Source organism: Paramisgurnus dabryanus, chromosome 24, assembly GCF_030506205.2.
Source record: "Paramisgurnus dabryanus chromosome 24, PD_genome_1.1, whole genome shotgun sequence".
NCBI classification, from domain to species: domain Eukaryota; kingdom Metazoa; phylum Chordata; class Actinopteri; order Cypriniformes; family Cobitidae; genus Paramisgurnus; species Paramisgurnus dabryanus.
Genome location: NC_133360.1, coordinates 19448807 through 19469790, shown reverse-complemented (window position 1 = coordinate 19469790; position 20984 = coordinate 19448807). Strand labels below are relative to the sequence as shown.

Below are 20984 nucleotides of genomic sequence, written 5' to 3'. Positions count from 1 at the left end.
TTTATATTTTTGGGCATATTTGTTGCCTTCAAAAAAAGTTAGACATTTATGGTAAAGTACTTTAAAGTTTAATCAACTACGTACAGTATGTTTTCAGTCTCCGCATCTTTATTTTTTTTATACATCAAAATCTCCATGATAACACATGTTGCTTCGTTTTATAAATACGACACACGAAACGATATACAGGATATAATACACCGCGTTCCTAAATTATTATGCACATGCCATTTTTGTTTATTTTTCCAATACAGCCAGTAAGTTTTCAAATTGTATTTCACCCTCAACAGTTATGACAGTGTGGATGCTGTTATATTTAACCCTCGTGTGGTGTTCATATTTTTGTTACTTAGACAATGTTTGTGGGTCTAGTGGACCCACGGCATTATTCGTATCCTAAAACAATGCAGTCATACAAATTTATGTATAACTGTTTACATATGTATAATTTAGCCTTATTGCAAGTAATATAGACAGAATTTATGGTTAATATTTGTCATTTACCACTAGTAGAGGACTATTTATAGATTAAAGTGCTATTCGTTTTTGTGATAATATGAAATAAGAGAAGAAAATTCTATTCTCTCCCAGATATTGGGGAAAAACATGTTTATCTTAAATAAGTATTTATCACTTTTTCATCTCAAATACGTTTTTCATCACTTTGATGTTTAATTCTTTGAAATTAGTTGGAAATTGTACACATTTGTGTTAGTTTACACAGCACAAGCCCCATCTGGAAAGATGCTGTATCATAACATATCATCCACATTGAACACATAACCTGTTCATGTCAGCCTACACAACACATAAGAAGCAAATTTTTACCATGTAGCTGTGTTGCATATGCATTTCTTGCATTTTATAGACATACTGTGTCGTCCTGTCCATATTATGTCCACACACACTGCAGTAAAATGTGTTGCTATTGGCTACAACCTAAAATGATAAAAATGCTTGGATATAAAATTTTACTTTCTCTATTTCTACTTCTCTATTTACTTTCTCTCTCTCACGCACTCATACACACACACACGTGCGCGCACACACCATAGGTTTTGTGGTAAACCCATGGTTTTACAAATGGTAATCAATACACCAATTTGCCATGATTACTACACTTTTACTATAATAAAAGCATGAATATTTTTTGTAAGGGAGATAATGGGAAAATGTAGAATGGTTCCTGTTAGACAGAAGGTAAAGTGTTTGGGACAGTGGGGCCAGATGAGTGTTCATGCTTGATATATTACATGTTGTATCCTTGCAGCATTATAGCAAGTGCAGAAGGACAAAACTCTGACATGCATCCATCACATATGTACAGACATATATACAAACACACTCATGCACTCACAGGAGTCCCAGATAGAAGAAAAATAGAGTGAAGTTACATAGCACATTCAATTTTTACACTCTTATTAACCCCGGGTCCAGTGGACCCGAACACCACATATGTAATATAAATGCGTAGGGGGGTGAACAGTGTACAGTAATGATAAATTTGTTTATTTTTATGTTCTTTATAGAAAATGAGCCAAGGCCAATGAACCTGAGGTTGAAACAATAATTAATTGCATAATTTTTCTTTTAGTAAACATTAAAAACGGGTCCCACAGACCCGAACACCACACAAGGGTTAAATGAAACAAAAATGTCAAGATATTTTAATACTTTGAAATATGCTGTTCCATATTATAGAGCAAGTTTTGGTCCTCATACAATATGGGTATAAAAAAAGTGTGCATTATCGTAAAAAAGCAAATTATTTCGTATAACAATTTATTTGGTGGACCTAACAGAAATCATTGAACTATAAGATTCATGAGTGATTCAAAGTACAGAAAGATTTGACTATAAGGCTTTTTAAAATATATTTTTAGGAAAATATTAGAAAAAGGCATCATTAAAAAAACACAGTTAAGAAGCAAACATGTATTTAAACCTGGTGGTGTCTCTGGAATCCCAAGAAATAAAGCTGTATTTCTACCCCTCCCCAAACCAAAACTTGCAAAAATAATTCATTTGATGTGAGCTAAGAATACACAAAGACTATTTTTAAACAATTTTATTTATTGACATGCAAAAATACAGTAAATAGTATAGATGAATGTCATTCTGGATTATTGGTGAATAGCCACTATGTTCAAACAAGACATTGGGGGGGAGGGTCAAATGGACATCTAGAAGATATGTAGAGTTCCTAAAACATAGTTTTCTTTACTATGAGATAGAAGGAATTATGTCTTCTGAAATAAATTTACTTTCATGGAGGATAATATACCATCCCATACTGCAAAAAGCATCACTGACTATTTTAATTATTAAAATAAGAAAGAAATAAAACAATGTGTGACCCCCATCATCATCTGACCTAAGAGCCTCATAATATGCATCATAATATGAAAGATCTGTGAGGTGAACTGCACTTTAATTCGAAACATCAACTTAGGGATGCAATACTAGCATCAAGTACTATCAAGTGAAATAAAGACAAAACCTATACAGTACTTGTATACTTACAAGTTTTAATGAATAGGAGAATTAAAGTCATGTCAAATATATGCTCGTATATTATTATGTAACTTGTGTAAATATTTTTTCCCCAACATTGCCAGGTGGACAGTCTTTGAAGATTTCTCCACAGTGGAAGCATTGAGTCAGACAGTAGGGCATCAAAAACTGTTGTCTGTAGAACACAATCCAGTTCTCATGACCTAATTTAGACAAAATACAGATCAAACCATATTCAATTATTATAACAAACGGCATTAACATATCCTGTTAACAGAGTCATATAAGGAAAACATTTAAATGAGATTACTTTACACATGCTAGACAAAGATATGCTTAGTACAATTTTAAGTTCAGGGTACTTTTCTAGCTGAAAGTTGAAAGGTTTTAAAGGCAATACAGTCTACCAGAGAATAAAGATGTAGACAGACAAAGAGTTTTCTTAAATAATTTTTAGAGTACTCCACATTAAGGATTTAAAGAACTTACTGTCAAGCCACAAAAAGTGAGCCTGTTCTTTAAATTTGGGCTCACTGACAATGTCCCTAAACATCTAGCATTTGAGTGCAAGCCTCAAGACAGCCACATCGCCATTAACCTTGACTACTCCATCAGGATCTGCCACAGGATCTCAGGTGACATCTGTCAAAAATAGCCAACAGTCAGTTTAGACAATAAAAAGAGAAACAGATAGATTGACAGTTTATACCTTGGTCAAGTAATCAAGTATATTTACAATGGTGTGAACATTTTAACTATTATGCCCTGTCAAGAAATAAAAGTGAACCAATTCAATAAGAAACAACATTACCATTTGTATACATCATGCATACAGAATACTTAATCAAGGTAATCAGCATTACCTGTGGTTCAAGAGGATCCTTCACAACCGAAAAACAAGCATTAACAATCTTTTAATATTCAAAGAAGAATATTTTAAAATCATTTAACATTTAAGGTCATATTTAATAGTACACATACTACTGTACTTCACTGCATGGGTAAAGGGTAAAAGGTAAAAATATAGCTGTATGCTTGCTGTTACTTACTGTTCCTTCTACATCCTGAAGCAGTCCTCAATTAAGGAAGCCTTCCTCCTGAGCACTGTGGTTCAAACAGATGGCATCAATTCATTCTCTGGTCCGGTTTCCTTTAAGGCATGTATTAGTTAGAAAATATTAACACTTACATATTATGTGTCTCTCTTTTAAGTCCTAAAAATAATAAATTAAAACAAACAGTTATGCAAAAAATAACTAACCTGGCTTAGCTGGACTGTACTTGGTGACTGTTTTCTGTAAGTTACGCCTTCCAGTATCCATAAACATACATCTAGAAAATCACATATGCAATGAATTAAAGGTTTGCTTTTTGTATATCTCACATAAACAGGTTTTACCCATCACATGAACGTAAAATGTCTTTGATAAATATAGGAAACTCAATTCCTCAACATGATGTGTGAATGTAAAAAACTACTGGGGAGAAACAAAATTAGTTTTATAAGCAAAAAAGTTCGAATGTACACTTTTGAACCGAAATAATGTTTAATAACAACTAAAAGCAAACATAAAGCATAAATATTTATTTTATGTAATCGATTTACCGCAATCGAATTTATCCCTTTCGAGAAAACGCTAATCCAGAATTGCAGACGAGAAAAACAACTTATTCGCTGTATTAAGGTTGGCATTAAACTTTTAGGCGCATTACCGCCACCTACGGATTAAAGTGAAATATTTTGTACATGCGCATTAAAGACATACGATACGTAGAACATACCTGACGTCAGTACGTGATGTCACCGCGCTACAGTCTGCAGCGAGGGGTGTCTCTCTAAATGGGCAAGTGCGTACGCTCTGGGAGAAAACGAGTCTTCAACGGCCGCGAAACTTTAGTCGCAAGCACCGTATAACTTTAAACATAAGGTGGTTAAAATACAAGTAGATATCTAACTAGGTGAAGGTAAAGGTGGTGTATTTAAACCACGTCGTTGGGTTTAGGCGCTTGTTGGCGGTGTAAACAGCGTGAAAGAGGAGTTGTGGGTGGGTTTGACGGTTATGGCAGCTCCGCGACCCATTAAAGGTATCCTGAAGAACAAATCCAGTATCAAAGCCCGACCCAAAGAGCCAATTCAGGATACTTCAGAACCAGCAGCGTATATAAACCCTGAGGACGACCAACAGTAAGTAACTAACGTTAGTCCACAAACAGGTTAAATTAGACAGCCACGAGACCTGATGACATGATGTTGACAGCTAAACCAAAGCACTCAGCCAGCACTCCTTGAGGTTCTGTTTCATTGGTTTGGTTAGCTGGGTGTGTTAGTAGCCTGCTCTGCTAACTGCTGCTTAGCCATTGAACTGGCACGTCAAAATAACAGATCATACAGGTGAAATAAGATCTCTCATTTTGTCTAACCAGCTGTTTTCTGTTTAGTTCACGCCTGTTTGATGTTAACTAAGTTGTTTAACCTTAGTTAGAAATATGAAATTGTATGCAATTGTATGTCTTCTGTTTCAAACAGTTATGTACACCAAAAGTGTGAAAAATTTTGTTACTTCTCTTTAACCTTAAACAATCTAAACAAATTTGTGATTAAAACTGGAGTCCCCTGCCTGTTATGTTCAAGATATATGCAATATGCAATAATTGGAAGTATATAATACCTTTAACACGATGGCATGTAGGTAAAAAACAGATTAATAAATTATGTAATCTAAGTTATGAAATGCTCATGTAAATTAGCCAATATGCCTATCTATGTTTAATCTACATAAGCAGTGGTTCTTTTTTGACGTGCAGCATCCCTTTATGCCCCTCTCCTAAAGAAACATATGACATAAAAATGTATGTATGACATAAAACATTCCAAAGCTTAACATTTGAATTAAACAAAACAGACATAATAGTTTTACAATGTAGTAGTATTGTTTAGTAGACTTATTTTTCTGAGGTATTATTACACAGAACTTATGATAAATTGGTAATAAAACTGGGTCCCCCGGCACATCTCGGGGCCCCCAGTTTGAGAACCACCGTAGTAGAGGTTTAGGCAAAATGTACATGACATTGATGTAGTAAAAAACCCAAGGTTTTACCTTTTGGGTTTTTGAAAATTTTTACACACACAGTTATATAAGATCAGTGTTTACATGGATCTGCGAAAAATGACAAAAAACTTATTATGTGTGCCAGGCCAGTAGATGGTGATGTTACTATGTAAAGACACACCAAATGCCTGGGCACAAGCATTGTTCTACTGAACGATAAATGCAAACAGTAAAGATGGCAAAAGCATCAGACATTTTGTTTAGACGGACATTATTATCTTGATTAGCATAAACACAGTCGCGCACGCTTGTAGACTGAAAACGCAATACGTATGCACATAACGTCACCACCATCACAGATTTGCAAACTTGCACCCGTTTACAAATACTTCGGTTTTTAAGACCCTAAAACATAATTGTTGTGTAAACTAACAGCCTGAAGTTTCCTGTTGTGGTTAAAACTGTTGTTCTGTAAACAGCCCCTTAGTCATTAGGGTTGCATATCATCACTTGTCCCATCACATATCATTAAACATAGCTGCCACTACCACTGAAGAGTAATTTTGTGCCTGAAGGATGGCACATGTAAGAATTGATCTCATTTATTTTGACATTGACTTATCCAAAAAGCCCCTGTCAGGAGTTGTGTGTACTTTTGTTAACATATTTTCTCTCTCAGAGGTCAGAGGAGTTCTCTCGCATCAAAGATGGGACCAAAATAATGGCGATCCCATTTCGTTGTTAGCTGAGCTGGCTTTTGTCAATATTCAGCGCATGTATTGATTTGTGCCTTTGGGTCGACCAAAAATTGAACAGGATATTTCAACAGCATCGATAAAGAAAGTACTAAACGTCCGGATTGTGTAGAGGTTGTGTTTGTCAGTATGTAGGCGTTCTCTTTGGCCCGTTGTCTGCTTCTGCCTCCTCTTTCTCTCTCGCCAGAAGACATTGTTCTTAAATCTAGCTCTCCCACTCTTAGAAAAATAGGACATGCTGTAAGAATGACACTAATTACTGAATTCTTGTCCTGTGAGAGAACCAAGGTGGCTGCAGTGACACCAAATTAGTCTCTGCTTAATAACAAAGTTTATTTAAAATCTACCCAACTATTTGAAAAAGTAGCAGTGTGTGCTGTGGTCCAACAGTTGTCATTTTCTTATGGCCTAAAAGGAAAAAGGTCATGCTTATTTATACCAACAACATAGCCACTATCTTTTATGTTAATCATAATGAAAAGGGTCATTGGCCTTTTTTGCTATTACTTTAAACTTTAAAACTTACTGTACTCCCTCAAAACTCTTACAGCACATATTTCTTTTACACCTGCTACAGTGGGCAATAGAGCTTAGGTTTGTCATAATGGAGAGAGGATATCCTGTACTTAGGCATAGGCCAGTTACCAGTTCAATGTATACTTAGGTTTTGAAGAGTTTCAAAACCACTGAAACTATCTGTTTAACAACGTTTCCGAGGAATGAGCTGTGTTAAATTAATTAAATTATAATTAAGTCATGTAATTGATTTGATGTTTACATTTAATATATATTACAAATATACAATTTAAAGGCTTAATTTTTACCTGGAATACATGTTGTGTGTTGCTTATAAAATGTATTATGTCCAGTTAAAAAGTTGTTGTTTGTTTCCGCAGACATTTGAAAATAACACATTTTAGTGTTGCAATACCACAACATTGTGAAACCGTGGTAGTTTTGCTTAATTTATCATACCGCCAAAATCTCATATGTACTACCCATGTACTAACCATATGCCCCATGTAATACTAACTTATATCTCTAAAGTCAGCCTGAACACTGTCAATGTACATTAATTAATATACCCTTTTAAAGTACTTAAAACATATTTAAAATACATAATTAATGTGGATCTGACATCTTATGGTACTGCTTGAATAAGTGTGTTAAACTAGTGTGGTGTTGTGTGTGACACAACATAACATTGTTATAAAAAGTGAATAATGATTGGTCATTTTACTGTCTGTCAAACTTTGGCTTTATGTTGAGTGACACCGAGTGTCTTTTCATTGCAAACATCAAATTTAAGTAATTAAACTTACTGTCCGTATCTTTAAAGCTATATTCGATAATAAAAAGTCAAAATATCGGCCTCTGCACTATATTGTCCTCCAAATACCTAAAAGCCAGTCTTGGTCTCCAACATGAATGAAATGGGTAATTAGGAAGCTAATCTCTGATCTGTTTTCCTGTGGAAAAAACATCCATCCATACCAAAGAGATTATTATCATTTTGTTGGTCCTCAATTCTGCTTTCTGCGTCCCAATAACATAACATAATAATGGTTGTTTTGGCATCAAAGATGTAGACATTTTCCTGCAGTAAACCTTGTTTCTCTGATTATGTCAACCATATTTTTAAAAGAAGGACAAAATAATCCCTTTCATCAAAACAACTGTATCTTCATCTCTGCTTAGTTAAATATCATGTTGTGCATCAGGTTTGAGGGGATTTTGCTGTCGCTGGGAAACACAACAGCACCTCTTCCAAACGTCAGTTGTGTAACTGTTCCTCTTCCATGTGGATTGGCACATTTAACTGCTAGTGCAGAAGCATTAGTGGTCCAGTTGATTCATGTCACTTAATGCACTGACATGATTTCAATCTAAGTGTGGCATCAGAGAAAACGGGTTCAGGCTACAAAAGCTTTAAACTGTGCTGTGGTTACAAATTATGTAAAACATTATAGAAATGCTTGAAGTCTGAAAAGCTCTTTGTTTTGAAGTGGCACTGTCATCGCATGGAGTAGGTGTTGATTGCAGCTACATAGGCCGCAGTCAATGAATTTAAGGCTATGTTTACACTGTTGCATGTTCAGAACTTGTGTTACGATTATCTACGATTTCTACTCTCAAAATTTTTTATTCTGAAAGCTCCATGGTTGCGTTCTTATGAGGGTGTTTGTTGGGTATGGATGCTATTTCAGTTGGATTTTTCGCTAGGCCAATTTATAGCACTGAATTTGATGTAGACAGCTACAGGTAGCCAAGTGTGATCAAGAGCCCTTGGATGAAGACCAAACATGTTGCCTTAGTCTGTTTATATGGTTTGTAACCAAGAACATTAGGTAAATTCATGCGGTGTCTAGTATTGGACATGAAAGGTATTGGAGATACTGGCTTTTAGCTTTCAACTGCTTTTAGGTTTAAGTAATGATGACACACTTCAGTTGTAATAATCTTTAATAATCTTCACTGTTTGATCAAAATATCTACCTTAGCAGGATAATTTTAGTAGCTTTAATAAGAAACAAAAATATGTAGTTATTTTTAACTACTGGCAAACTCCAGCAGTATTAAATCAGTGTGATGTATCTGATAGTCATCATGCATAGAGGTCTGTATGTGACCCTGCCTTTGAAAACATTTTATTTATTTATTTATTTAATTGAGTTATTGTTTTCTACATAAAATCATCTTACTTAATGTAATATAACTTATATTGAAATCCTTAATATTGACTAAGGTCATGGCAAAGATTGAAATCAATGTGAAATCAATTACTGAAATCAAACTTTGATGCTTAAGCACTATTCGGACGGGATTAGTTTTCCAAACAACGTTTGAGTTTCTACGTGTCCCCCAGGACTTCTGTGATTTTATGTACTGATTCGGACGGGATTAAAATGATGCAGGCTATTCCAGAGATGGGAGTGTCTGTTTCATGCATTTGGGCATTGCAGAAGAGCGCGTGCTCTGGATACACGTGTTTGTAATGTTTAATATTTTGCTTTAAATGTTAAATTATGACAGAACATGTAATTTATTAATTTAATTTTAACAAATCAAAATAAAATATACAAATCCTACTAAAGTAACGTTAGCCTACGTGTTTTATATAACTGTCTGCTTATAATAAACTCAAAGAAATGAAGAAATATTGATTAATAACGATTTATTATCTTTATTAATTAACGTTCCAGTTTAACAACTTTGAACAGAGTTTCTTTTAATGATATTACAGTGGCCAGTCTTAACAGTGTTTGATATTCAGCTCGTCTTGATTTAATTATTTTATTTTGCCGAATGCGTAAAAACATCCATATCTGAATTAATGGGACTCAGGAAATAAAATATACGCGCATTAGTAAGACCTTACGGCAGATCACGTTGGCCAAAACACGAAATGAACCGCGTTTTCCAAAGATATTGCGGGCAAACACAGACATTTGCATCCGGACGGGATTAAATTTCTCAGAGGACCTCTGAGTTCGGTGAAAAACAGTAGGTAATTTGCTCTGGAATTCTTACGAAGGTCGTCAGAGAAAAACACAGACATGGCAGATTCGGACGGGATTAAAAACACAGAGGACCTCTGTGAAGTCGCCCTGTAAAACTAATCCCGTCCGAATAGGGCTTTAGTCTGGATTGCACAGGCAGGGTCACATATAGGAACTTCCAATTTCTTGATTTTTCTCTGGATGCAGCTGTTTTTACTACACAGCCATGTAGAAAACAAAGTGTTTATAAATGAATTTGCATTAATGACTGACTGTGTGTAATTTTTGTTTCTTGCCCCAACTGCCTTTAGTTGGTTGAATGGGAAATATTTTGGAAAGTAACTGGTTCTAAATTACCTCCAAATATGTATCCAAATGCACCCTTCCATCCTGTTTTAATTTTCAAACAGGTACCACCAGCTATCTAGTTTAAGGACTTTTTAATTGTCTGGTAATCAATGGAACTACATAGGGCAAATGTTGAAATTGCTGAAAGTTTGAACTTTGACCATTTTAACAATGTGCTGTGGCTAAGCTCTGGGTAACTGCTTTGCTCCATGGATAATGAATTAGTTTTACATGACCAACTTTAGTGTTTTCCAAACAAACTTTTATGTGTTTGCAGTCCTTGTCGTTTATTTCACTTAAAGGTCAATAATATATTTATATAGTTAGTGCTTTTTCGTGTATGTCATTTAAATAGGCCAATGTCTTTGGTTAAATGTAGGAGATCTCAGTGGAATATTTCTATCAGGGCTAATCGTTTCATTTATAATTGTATGCTAAGCTTTGTTCTGGACTTGTTCTTTCAGAAAGAAGTCACAGAAATGGGATGAAATGAACATTTTGGCCACATATCACCCAGCAGACAAGGACTATGGGTTGATGAAGATAGATGAACCCAGCACACCATACAACAGGTAAACAGCACTCACAAAACAGGCCATTAGTAAAAAAAAATTAAACACACTTAGGGTGGGTTGCACCAACAAGGATTAGGCCTAAATCTGGTTTAAATCAAAGCTTATTTAATAATTCTGTTGCACCAAACTTTAAACATGTTTTAAAATAATAAGATTTTCATTTAAACTGCCAAGTTTAAATTATACAGTAAACCTATATTATCTTTAATCCTGTTGCTCCATTACTTTAAACTCTGTTTTAAATCTCAGTGAGGGATTAACTTTAAACTTGCATATGAGGAGGTTTAAATATGTTTTTTTTAAATGATTAGAAACACATACCGCGAGCGTGGTGGCGCTATTCAAAGATGCGTTTTTTTATAACGTCACAACAAAGTGAGTTTGGCGGCTCAAAAAGATTATTTACAGCACCGGTGACATTATTTACAGCGCTTCATGACAAATGCGTCGACACATCTTGTTCATTATATCACAATTTCTGAGCTTTGCAATATTTCCTGTCACAATATTTCTGTTAATCAATACAATTCTTTTAAAAGATTATCAAATGTTTTTATTTGAATAAGACCTTTAGCCTACCGGTGTATGTAGGTGATTTATAATACAAAAATTACATTACCTTTGCTTGCATAAACTGTTTATTTCCTTCTTGAATGACAACGTCAACATTGTTGCTGTTTAATTACACCGGAAAATTCAAAATGGCAGACAAATTGAATCGCAGATGAAGGGTTTAATACAGTTTAAAGTTTATACTAAGATTTGTGAATCTGTGTTTAAATTTAAGTGGTGCAACACAACTCGAATTAAAATTAAAGTGAGATCAACAAACCCTAGATTAGCTCTAAACTCTGCTTAATTTAATCTTTGTTGGTGCAACCCACCCTTAATTTACATTTACACATTTAGCAGATGCTTTTATCCAAAGCATTTACATTGCACATTAGGATATTAATGCATTACAAGGTATACATGCACTGAAAAAACGAACTTTTTGGTGTAGTAATATTTATTCGATTAATTCTCATAATTTCTACATAATAATATTAACATTTATTGAGAACTAGATTTTCCTAAGTAAAATGATGATAAATACACAATTAATTCATGTAAAAAATGAACTGTGTGGGAATAGTAAGTCTTATTAGATATTTTCTTGTATTATTTAACTGTTTTGTAGTCACTGCACATAGTCCTAAAATTATTAAGTAAATTTTAAATCCATTTAACTAAAAAATCTAAGTAAAATTTACTTACATTTATTTGCACATGTTGTAAGGAATACCCACAATTCTTTGCGCCTGAATATTTTAATTTTTTAAGCTTTATCACAGAATAAGAACTGATAAGAACTTTAAATACTTAAATATTTGTTAGCAAAATGTCATAAAGGTTTAAGCTCTTATATTTTTGTTGTTGTTTTGTTGTAAATAATAATTTTGTTAAGTCACCGTTCAGGTGATCAGTGTTTCCTTACATGAACCATGTTCAGAACATTGTATTGTAAATCTCTCCACAGTGCTGATAATGCATGTCAGAAACACAGTTTGTGTGTGTTTCTGTTCAGAATCATGTTTATTCAATGACTGACTTGTTGTCAGTCATGAAATTTGTGTTATAATGCCATTTATAACACTAAAAATAACTAGGTCCATAGAAATATGTAAAAAAAATAACAAACAGAAAATACGATTTATTTAATATTATTAGGACAGCAATGCTTTAATTTAAAAAAAAAACATAATACACTTTACCTAAACGATTAAAATAAATCAAACTTCTAAATAAAATAATTAAGTAACATTTAATTATTTAACATATGTTTTATCATGCAATTTTAAGTAAATGTTATTTGATTTTAGTAGGTAAGTTTTACTTATAAAAATGCAGTAAATTTTAAAAAGTTTGTGCAAATTGTTACGAGGATTTTTTTAAGTAAATTTTACAAGTTGTTTTTTTTCAGTGTGTTTTTTTCTGTGTGTGTGAGTTCTCCGGGTTCGAACCCATGACTTTATCGCACTGCAATATAACTGAACTATACAGGAGCACATTAACGCCTTGATGTTTTTATATTTTTAACTGAAACACACAAACATAGACTTCGGTTAGAACCAAAAACCAATAAAATATTTTTCATCCAGTATAAACTGTTTATACAGGTACAAAAACGATTTTATATTTATGCAATTGACGGATGCTTTTATCCAAAATAACCTACAGTGAAGTATACATTTACCTGTGGAATTACTAAAGTAACATTATGATTAGCTAGTAAAAATGGTTTTCAATCAGATAATTTTTCTATGGTATTTGAATCACGTTTCATTTGTGTATTGTGGTATATAACATTATCGACCAAAATTATTTTGACCTGTTGTGTTGTTTGTAATGTAATGTAATCTCATATAAATTTCTTAAAACCTCTATAAAACATTAAATTGCTTATTATAATAATTTTGATAACAATCCAACTGAAAATAACAAATTAAACCAAGAATACATATTATTAAAGATTAGAGCTGCTGGTTCTGTATGGTTTGAGGATATAGGTGGTTGAAGCTTTCTAGATACGTTACGCCCTGTCTGCAAAATCCAAGAGGCACACACTGACGCTGCAACTCGATATGACACAGCAAACTTGAAGAAAAGGTCATGATGTTGTTGGCCAAAACTCTTATGTCCCTTTTAGAATGGCGGGCGATGATGAGGATGAGGGGGCACTCAGCGACACCGATGCAAATACAGTCCTACCCGGAGATGACCTCGCCAAAAAGTAAGCAATGTTTTTGATAGAGCAAGCATTTGTTTTAATGCCTCTGGTTTATGACCCTGTAATTTTGCCATCACTGATATAATTCCTTTCCTCTTTATTTTCTTATTCTGCAACACAAGAAAAATTCTGATATTTACAAAAACAAGTAGCATGTACTTACAATCCTACCATTTGCATAGAAAAACTGGTGCTTATGCAAAAATTATGATAATTTTAGACAAGAGAAAGCTGTAATGAAGTGTTTGGAAATAAATGCATACAATATGCTTTATGAGTGACTTAAAAATATGAAATCACACCTTGAAATTTTGGACACTGACTGGACTCCACCTGGCCACATCATAGTGCGCTGCAGAAAATTAAAATCTTTGTGAATCCTTGAGAAGCACCATCGCTTTTGAATTAAATGCATTCACCTCATTTTTGATGCTCGCCAAAAACATCAAAGATGTTGGAAAAGCACTGGATTTGATTTTATTGGTTTACTTGTTTCATATACACAAGGATAAAACAAACAGCCCTGTAGAGTTACTACTTAAAGCTGACACATGAACGACCAGAACTCGGTTCCCACAGAACAGATGTGTCACATGGCCAACAGGCGAATCGACAGTCAAAAAACTCAACCACAGATGGTAACTCATTTCAAAATGGTGTCTGAACACACTACATTCTGTCTTCTGTACTGTCTGATTGTTTTGGTTATAAGTTTGATAACATACAGGCTGTTTTCCTATATGAAGGAAATATTTTTATGTGCTTCTCTGGGACGCATTCTCTGCTACGCATGGAAGATTGTCAGCAGTAATGCAACAAGCATTGATTCACAAACAACAAAACATGTTTATACATGATTTTAAATTCTAATGTTCTGGTTGAGTAGTTTTTTAAGTTGATTTTCTATCAGCAGTGCTTTAAATTTTAAAGAGAAAAAATCTGGTGACAGCAGTGTTTCAACATGCTGATATTAACATTCAGCACAATAAAACTCCTTTCTGGGTTGTTTCTTGGTCACTTCAACTGAGCAGATTTCTCTCCGGTTGTTTTGCAGAGTCCATTTACACTTGACTGCAAAATGTGCAACAGCTAAATGCATATAATAGAATTTTCAATTACAGAGCTAATTGCACATTTCATAATGCAGATCTGCGAAATGTGTTTCTAAGTTGGGTAACCTTTGCACTTTTGTCACGTTTGGTGTAATTGTCCAAGAATGGTAAGTACTAGACAAACTTAAAATGTTCATTTGTTGCATAGATGTGTGTGTTGCTTGTGTAAAAATATAATTAATCAAACTCAAATATTAAAAGTGTTAGGTTGTGCCCCGCTCTCCCCTACATGCTGAGAGCATTCAGTCAATAATATCATTATCTCATTTTGACGGAGGTGCCTTTTAAAGGCTTTTGCATCTGAGCTCCTCATATAATGCCAGTCACTTTTAATTAGGGTGATTTACATTTGTCTGTAAGTCCATTGAGAAGTTTTGAGGAAAAGGCACTTACAGTTTGAAATGTTTAAAGTCAGTTTTAGTGCAGTATTTGGATCTTTAAAAGCCATAGATGCTTGGAGAAAGATGTATGAGAGTGGTTTATGTGCCGCTGGCGTGAAACTCAGTTCGTAGCTGATGTTTTTTTGTCCTGGAACAGTGTGCAATCATGTTGTTTTTATTCCCATCCTTTTACTAAAAAAACAGCTCTTACCCCTTTCCATCTCTTGCAATTTGTATGTCTGTATCTCAAGCTGCTTTTGTTGTCATCCTTTTGTTGGGTTCAATTTTCAGGAACATGAGACATTAAGTTTTATTGGAAAAGATTCCCTAAAATGGTGCTGGTTATGTGAGTAGATGGTGTATTGGTTCAGTAGGGTTTGAGAGACAAAGCCTGTAACAGTTTTTTTTCTCCTGATCAGGCTGGCGGCAGCAGTGGAGGAGGGAGCTGAATCTCGCTTCATGAGGGAGGAGGAGGAGGAGGAGAACAGCAGTGAGGAAGAGGAAGATGAGTTGACTCCAGAGGAGCAAGGTGAGACTTACACTCACATTATCCAAACCTAATCATGCACGGGCACGTTTGACCCCCAAATCCTGGTTAGTTTGACTAGTATGATCGCTAGTGTGATCGCAATTGCGCGAACACTCAACTTTATCTGCCTTCATAAAAACCTTCTGATGCACGCATGCAGGGTTATGTGAATATCTGAGCTGCGCTTTAGTCAGATCAAAAAAAAAAATATATATACACATCTAATAAATTGTTTTATTGTGCAGTATACTTACAAACCCCAAGTAACTTCGGCATCAAGTTTGTCCAAAGGTTTCAGTCATAAAGTATTTGATAAAGATAAAATTTTTATACACCAGTCATTATTAAAAGTGAATCAAAACCTTTCTTAAGTTGTCTTAACAAAAATCATGTCTTTCTTGTCTTAGGACAACTTTGATGAACTTTTTTGATCCACTTTCAAATGTTGAGTAGTGTGTTTGGGTTTGTTGTTTTTTAATAGCCAAAGAGCAGTGTATATATATAATATGCACAGTTTATTACCTAAAGGAACCTAAAGTTGTTTGCTACTTTTTAGTCCAAAGCCCTTTATAGGTTTAAGTCATTTGTAAATATTTAAAAGAATAATAATAATGTAATGTTGCACTGGCCAAAATATTGAAAATCATATTTTCTCTTCTGAGTTCTTGTGGTTGTATGCTATTCACATACCTGCAAACTAGTCGCTTTTCGGCGAAAATCGCCGTTTTGAATTGAAAAAGGTCATCCACGTGAATCATGTAGATCCGAAGAGTTTTTGTTTTTTTTTGGGGGGGGGGGTCTAAACTTCCCATAAACGGGAGTTTCAAAAACCTACTGCGGTCTGTTTCACAAAAACAATAAAAGCTCTTTGGTCATCACGTGAGGTCATCACAGTGTGGTTAAGGTTAGGATAGCCGATTGGTCAATGGATGGGAGCTGAACAAATGGGGTTACGTGAAGGGCGGGTCTTTGCGTTGCCAGCAGCTTCTATTAAAAGGCCTTGGCTGCATCAGCTTTCCCGCGGATTAAACTTTTCACGCTACCGCTACTGACACTGACGTTTGTTTTGAGGTTAGTTTTGAGGCACTTTGAGGCACTTTTGCTTGTCCGATTGCTGCAGGTTTTTGAAAATATAAGCCATTCTTGCTGCTCATAAAGGGTTTAAACATTGACATGCGCTCTTTTATATGTCAATGGCATTAATTAGGCATCGTTTAAAGGTGGAAATCTTACTGTTCAGATGCATACTAGTTCAAGATAATTTGCGATTTATAGATTTCACATCTGAAAGAAAGGGGTAACGTTAAGCGCGTTTTCTGTGCGTGCGTTTGTTCTGTGAATCACACGCAGAGGTGTAAAGTACTTAAGTAAATGTACTTTGTTACTGTACTTAAGGTTTTTTTTGGCTACTTTGTACTTTGTACTGAGTATCAAAAATATAAGCAACTTTTACTCTCTACTCAATTACATTTTTGATTGGGTATTTGTACTCTTTACTCCACTACATTTGAAATGACACTTAACGTTACTCGCTACATTGTTTATTCGTCAAATAAAAACGAGACGAAAGTGTCAGAGGGTGAAGATGGATAGAATCTGTGGTCGCGAGGTACGCACAAACACACAACTGAGGGACTTCATCTGGCGCCACGCAGGGCAATCCTATGATATCAAAATACTGCGAGAGCGAATCAAATACATATGGAGAAGTCTGGTCTCGCGGTACTTTGATGTCAAACGCTGAATGGCTTGCGTTGAGCCACCGTAGCGGGACATCTGCGTGCTGCGTATGCCATAAACTGTAGAGAAAAGTTCGCGTCTGGTCTGAGAGAAGAGATAAAGCGCAAACATATGGATGCATATCACATTTGCTTCTGTCAAGGGACCCTTTGTTAAACATGTGATGCTGCAATCAAAACAAAAGTGATGAGCGATTGCAGGAGGGCCATCCCGCACCTCAAAGGCAAGCACAAATGTTTACTCTGATGCTACTTTATCAGCTAACCTGAGCTGGTTGATATAACTTACTTTATAAGCCAAAATAAACCAGCGATGTCCTGTACTGATTGCCTGAGTAACTTAAGTACATTATAAGATTGATAATAAGTGTACAATTTCACTGTCCTCACATTAAATCAAGTATGCTGTAATGTATTTACTGTAAAGAGGGATGCATGACTGAAGAAATGTAGTGCACTTAATGTGAGATAGTGGTGTTACGTCTACTACATGTGTTTTCAATTAATCTTTCAAATGAACAACTTCACGTTTTTAATATGCAAATTTCTGTTACTGTATATTAACTGTAACAACCTACTGGACTCTATACTGGAATTTTTGATATATTTAGATTATAACTTTTTTAGGATTGGCCTAAATGTAAGAATATTTGGTAACACTTTACAATAAGGTTGATTAGTTAACATTAGTTAATGTATTAACTAACTTGAACAAACCACGAGCAATACATTTGTTACAGTATTTATTCATCTTTGTTAATGTTACTTAATACAAATTTAAGCTTTAATTGTTTGTTTATGTTAGTTCAGAGTGCATTAACTAATGTTAACAAGATTTTAATAAAGTATTAGTAATTGTTGAAATTAACATTAACAAAGATTAATAAATGCTGTATTAATGCAGTTCATTATTAGTTCATGTTAACTAATGTAGCTAACTAATGTTAACTAATGAACCTTATTGTAAACTGTTACCATATTTATATAACAATAGTAAGGGGGGGGGGGTGCGGGCGCGTATACAATGTGTCACCTTTTTCAGCCCTTCTGAGTTTGCAGGTATGTATTCAAAGGCCTGTTTGGATTTGAGACTTCTTAAATGTGATTCTTTTTCAGTCCTTTTATGAAGCTGTAGTGCAGTGTGTTGTTTATTTTTATATTTTAAAATATTACATAGTTTATTTATTGTTTATTATTAGCAGATCTGAAATGTTTTCAAGCTGTGTGTTTTGCCCCCTTCTCAGCCAAAAAGCAGCAGTTCCAGATGATGAGGAAGATGCATTATAATGAAGGCCTGAACATTAAGCTAGCCCGACAGCTGATCGCCAATGAGCTGGAAGAGGATGAAGATGAAGAAATGAAGGATGACACAGAGACTGAAGACATCACCATTGACCCACCTCACAATGGTAAATGCTAATGATGACTTTGAAATATATTCACCCCATTGCAGTCTGTAGTATACAACCAATAAGATCTATTCTAGCAACAGCACAGCAACATGCTAAATGTCACTCGTAACACTCTAGTGACCAAATGGCAAAAAGCTAAATACCACTCAAAAGTGGTAATAACTTTCACATGGTCAAACACCACATATTTATACAGAATATACAGTAGAATATAATAATTATAATTAAGAAATGCTAATTGAACCCTGAATATCTTCCCTCTTTTTGCAGTCGATTCCCTGGAATCATAAGGATGAATCAAGATTCATCCTTCAGCTCCTGCCTTGTCACATGAACCTTTTAAAGGCACAGTGTTGTCGCTGATCCAGCACCTGGATTCCCCTCCACCTTGTTTATTTCCACCGACAATGCAATGCCACACATATCAACCACCCCTTATTTGCCAAACGTTTATCGTCGTCATGCTAATAAACATGACTGTTATCAGACAGAGGCTAGGACTTCATGTAGAGCTGAAGAGCACAGGAGCTCCATGCCTAACAACTACCAGGCTACTGAGAAGTGCATTTGTTCCCAGTGCTGCTGTTTTTTTTTTTTACTGTACATCTGACCATAGCTGACAGTAGCAGATCAACTTTATCATGACCTTTTTCTTTATCCTGACTTCCTGGATGAAACGCACTCCTCCTACACCAATAAATTAGTTTTATTGAATACCATTGATGCGATTTAAACAGGTGGTTTAGCATGCACTGGTTCTTGTTTAATGCATTAGTTTGTAATTTAAATCAAGAGGACTGTGAGATCTTTGAGTAGGTCGACACACATTTATAGTGTTAAACCGCTCATATGAGCTCTACTGTATGCATGGCTTCCAAAAAACCCCATGTTCAACTACGCTGGCACTTAGTGTAACCCTGTGTATAATATGGTGGGTACGTATTACCTAACTAACTATAAAACTACTGATCAATAGACAAAAACCTTTGGTTGTCTGTTTTAACCGCTTTAATAGTCACAATACAAAGGTTTTTTTTTTGCCTTTTTTCAAAATGTCTTTTTTTAAATCACTTATTGAGTTATTCCATAATCACTGAATTATTTTCTGTGTAGTACCAAATGAAAGATTAAAGTAATAAATATTATAATTCCAGCTTTAAAATAAAATATTGAATTATCATTCGAGTTTTTCTAATGTATAAACTTATATTCATGAATATTTGCACTTCTCGCACACTATTTCTGTCAAAAGTATGCTATTAAATGCTAAATGGGTGAATTTTAAGATGCCTGTCAAAACATTTTTATCATTTATTTAATCCCAAAATTTCTTACCCTAAAACATATAAAAATAAACTATTTAAATGGATTGTGTACACATTATGTAGTATTTGCTGATTTCTATAGTAGTTATCATGCTGATTAAAAGGAAAACAATGTGAAAATATAATTGAGCTATAAGAATCATAATTCCATTGACAAAGAAAAAAGAAAACTTTAAACATCCAAATGCATTGCAACAAATGCCCCATCATTGAAAAAAATAATAATTAGTTGTTATGGGTTCCCGGACAGGGTTTAGATTAATAAAGGACTAGACCTTGGTTAAATTGGGACATATAAGTAGTTTTTACAAATATACCTTACATTGCTGGTGTGCATCTTGAGACAAAACAATGTCACTGATATATGTTAAGGTGTGTCAATGCAAGCTGTTTTTAGTTAAGATGGTTCAAGCATGCATTTTTTCTGGGACTAGGCTTAACGCGTGTCTGGGAAACTATTCGATAATGTCACAACAATGAGATTTGAACAAGACAGGTTTTGTAAAATTCACCCAAATGTCAGACCTTTATTTGTGTGTGTGTGTGTGTGTGTGTGTGTGTGTGTGTGTGTGTGTGTGTGTGTGTGTGTGTGTGTGTGTGTGTGTGTGTGTGTGTGTGTGTGTGTGTGTGTGTGTGTGTGTGTGTGTGTGTGTGTGTGTGTGTGTGTGTGTGTGTGTGTGTGTGTGTGTGTGTGTGTGTGTGTGTGTGTGTGTGTGTGTGTGTGTGTGTGTGTGTGTGTGTGTGTGTGTGTGTGTGTGTGTGTGTGTGTGTGTGTGTGTGTGTGTGTGTGTGTGTGTGTGTGTGTGTGTGTGTGTGTGTGTGTGTGTGTGTGTGTGTGTGTGTGTGTGTGTGTGTGTGTGTGTGTGTGTGTGTGTGTGTGTGTGTGTGTGTGTGTGTGTGTGTGTGTGTGTGTGTGTGTGTGTGTGTGTGTGTGTGTGTGTGTGTGTGTGTGTGTGTGTGTGTGTGTGTGTG

At 34.9% G+C, this 20984-nt stretch overlaps 1 protein-coding gene and 1 long non-coding RNA gene across 2 annotated transcripts; one reads left to right on the top strand and one right to left on the bottom strand.

The window, feature by feature from the left end:
• Nucleotides 1–2338: 2338 nt before the first annotated feature.
• On the bottom strand, nucleotides 2339–4312 carry LOC135740854 (uncharacterized). The gene is made up of 5 exons (XR_010529280.2): nucleotides 4121–4312; nucleotides 3776–3846; nucleotides 3564–3664; nucleotides 3004–3156; nucleotides 2339–2717 (listed from the first exon to the last, which is right to left on the bottom strand). It is a non-coding gene; the product is annotated as an uncharacterized lncRNA (long non-coding RNA).
• Nucleotides 4313–4351: 39 nt separating this feature from the next.
• Nucleotides 4352–20648, top strand: ppp1r2 (protein phosphatase 1, regulatory (inhibitor) subunit 2). The gene is made up of 6 exons (XM_065259386.1): nucleotides 4352–4699; nucleotides 10635–10742; nucleotides 13435–13518; nucleotides 15427–15536; nucleotides 18520–18684; nucleotides 18958–20648. Exons 1-6 carry the CDS (start codon nucleotides 4575–4577, stop codon nucleotides 18975–18977), a joined length of 612 nt encoding a protein of 203 aa, XP_065115458.1. The 5' UTR covers nucleotides 4352–4574; the 3' UTR covers nucleotides 18978–20648.
• The last annotated feature ends 336 nt before the right edge of the window (nucleotides 20649–20984 follow it).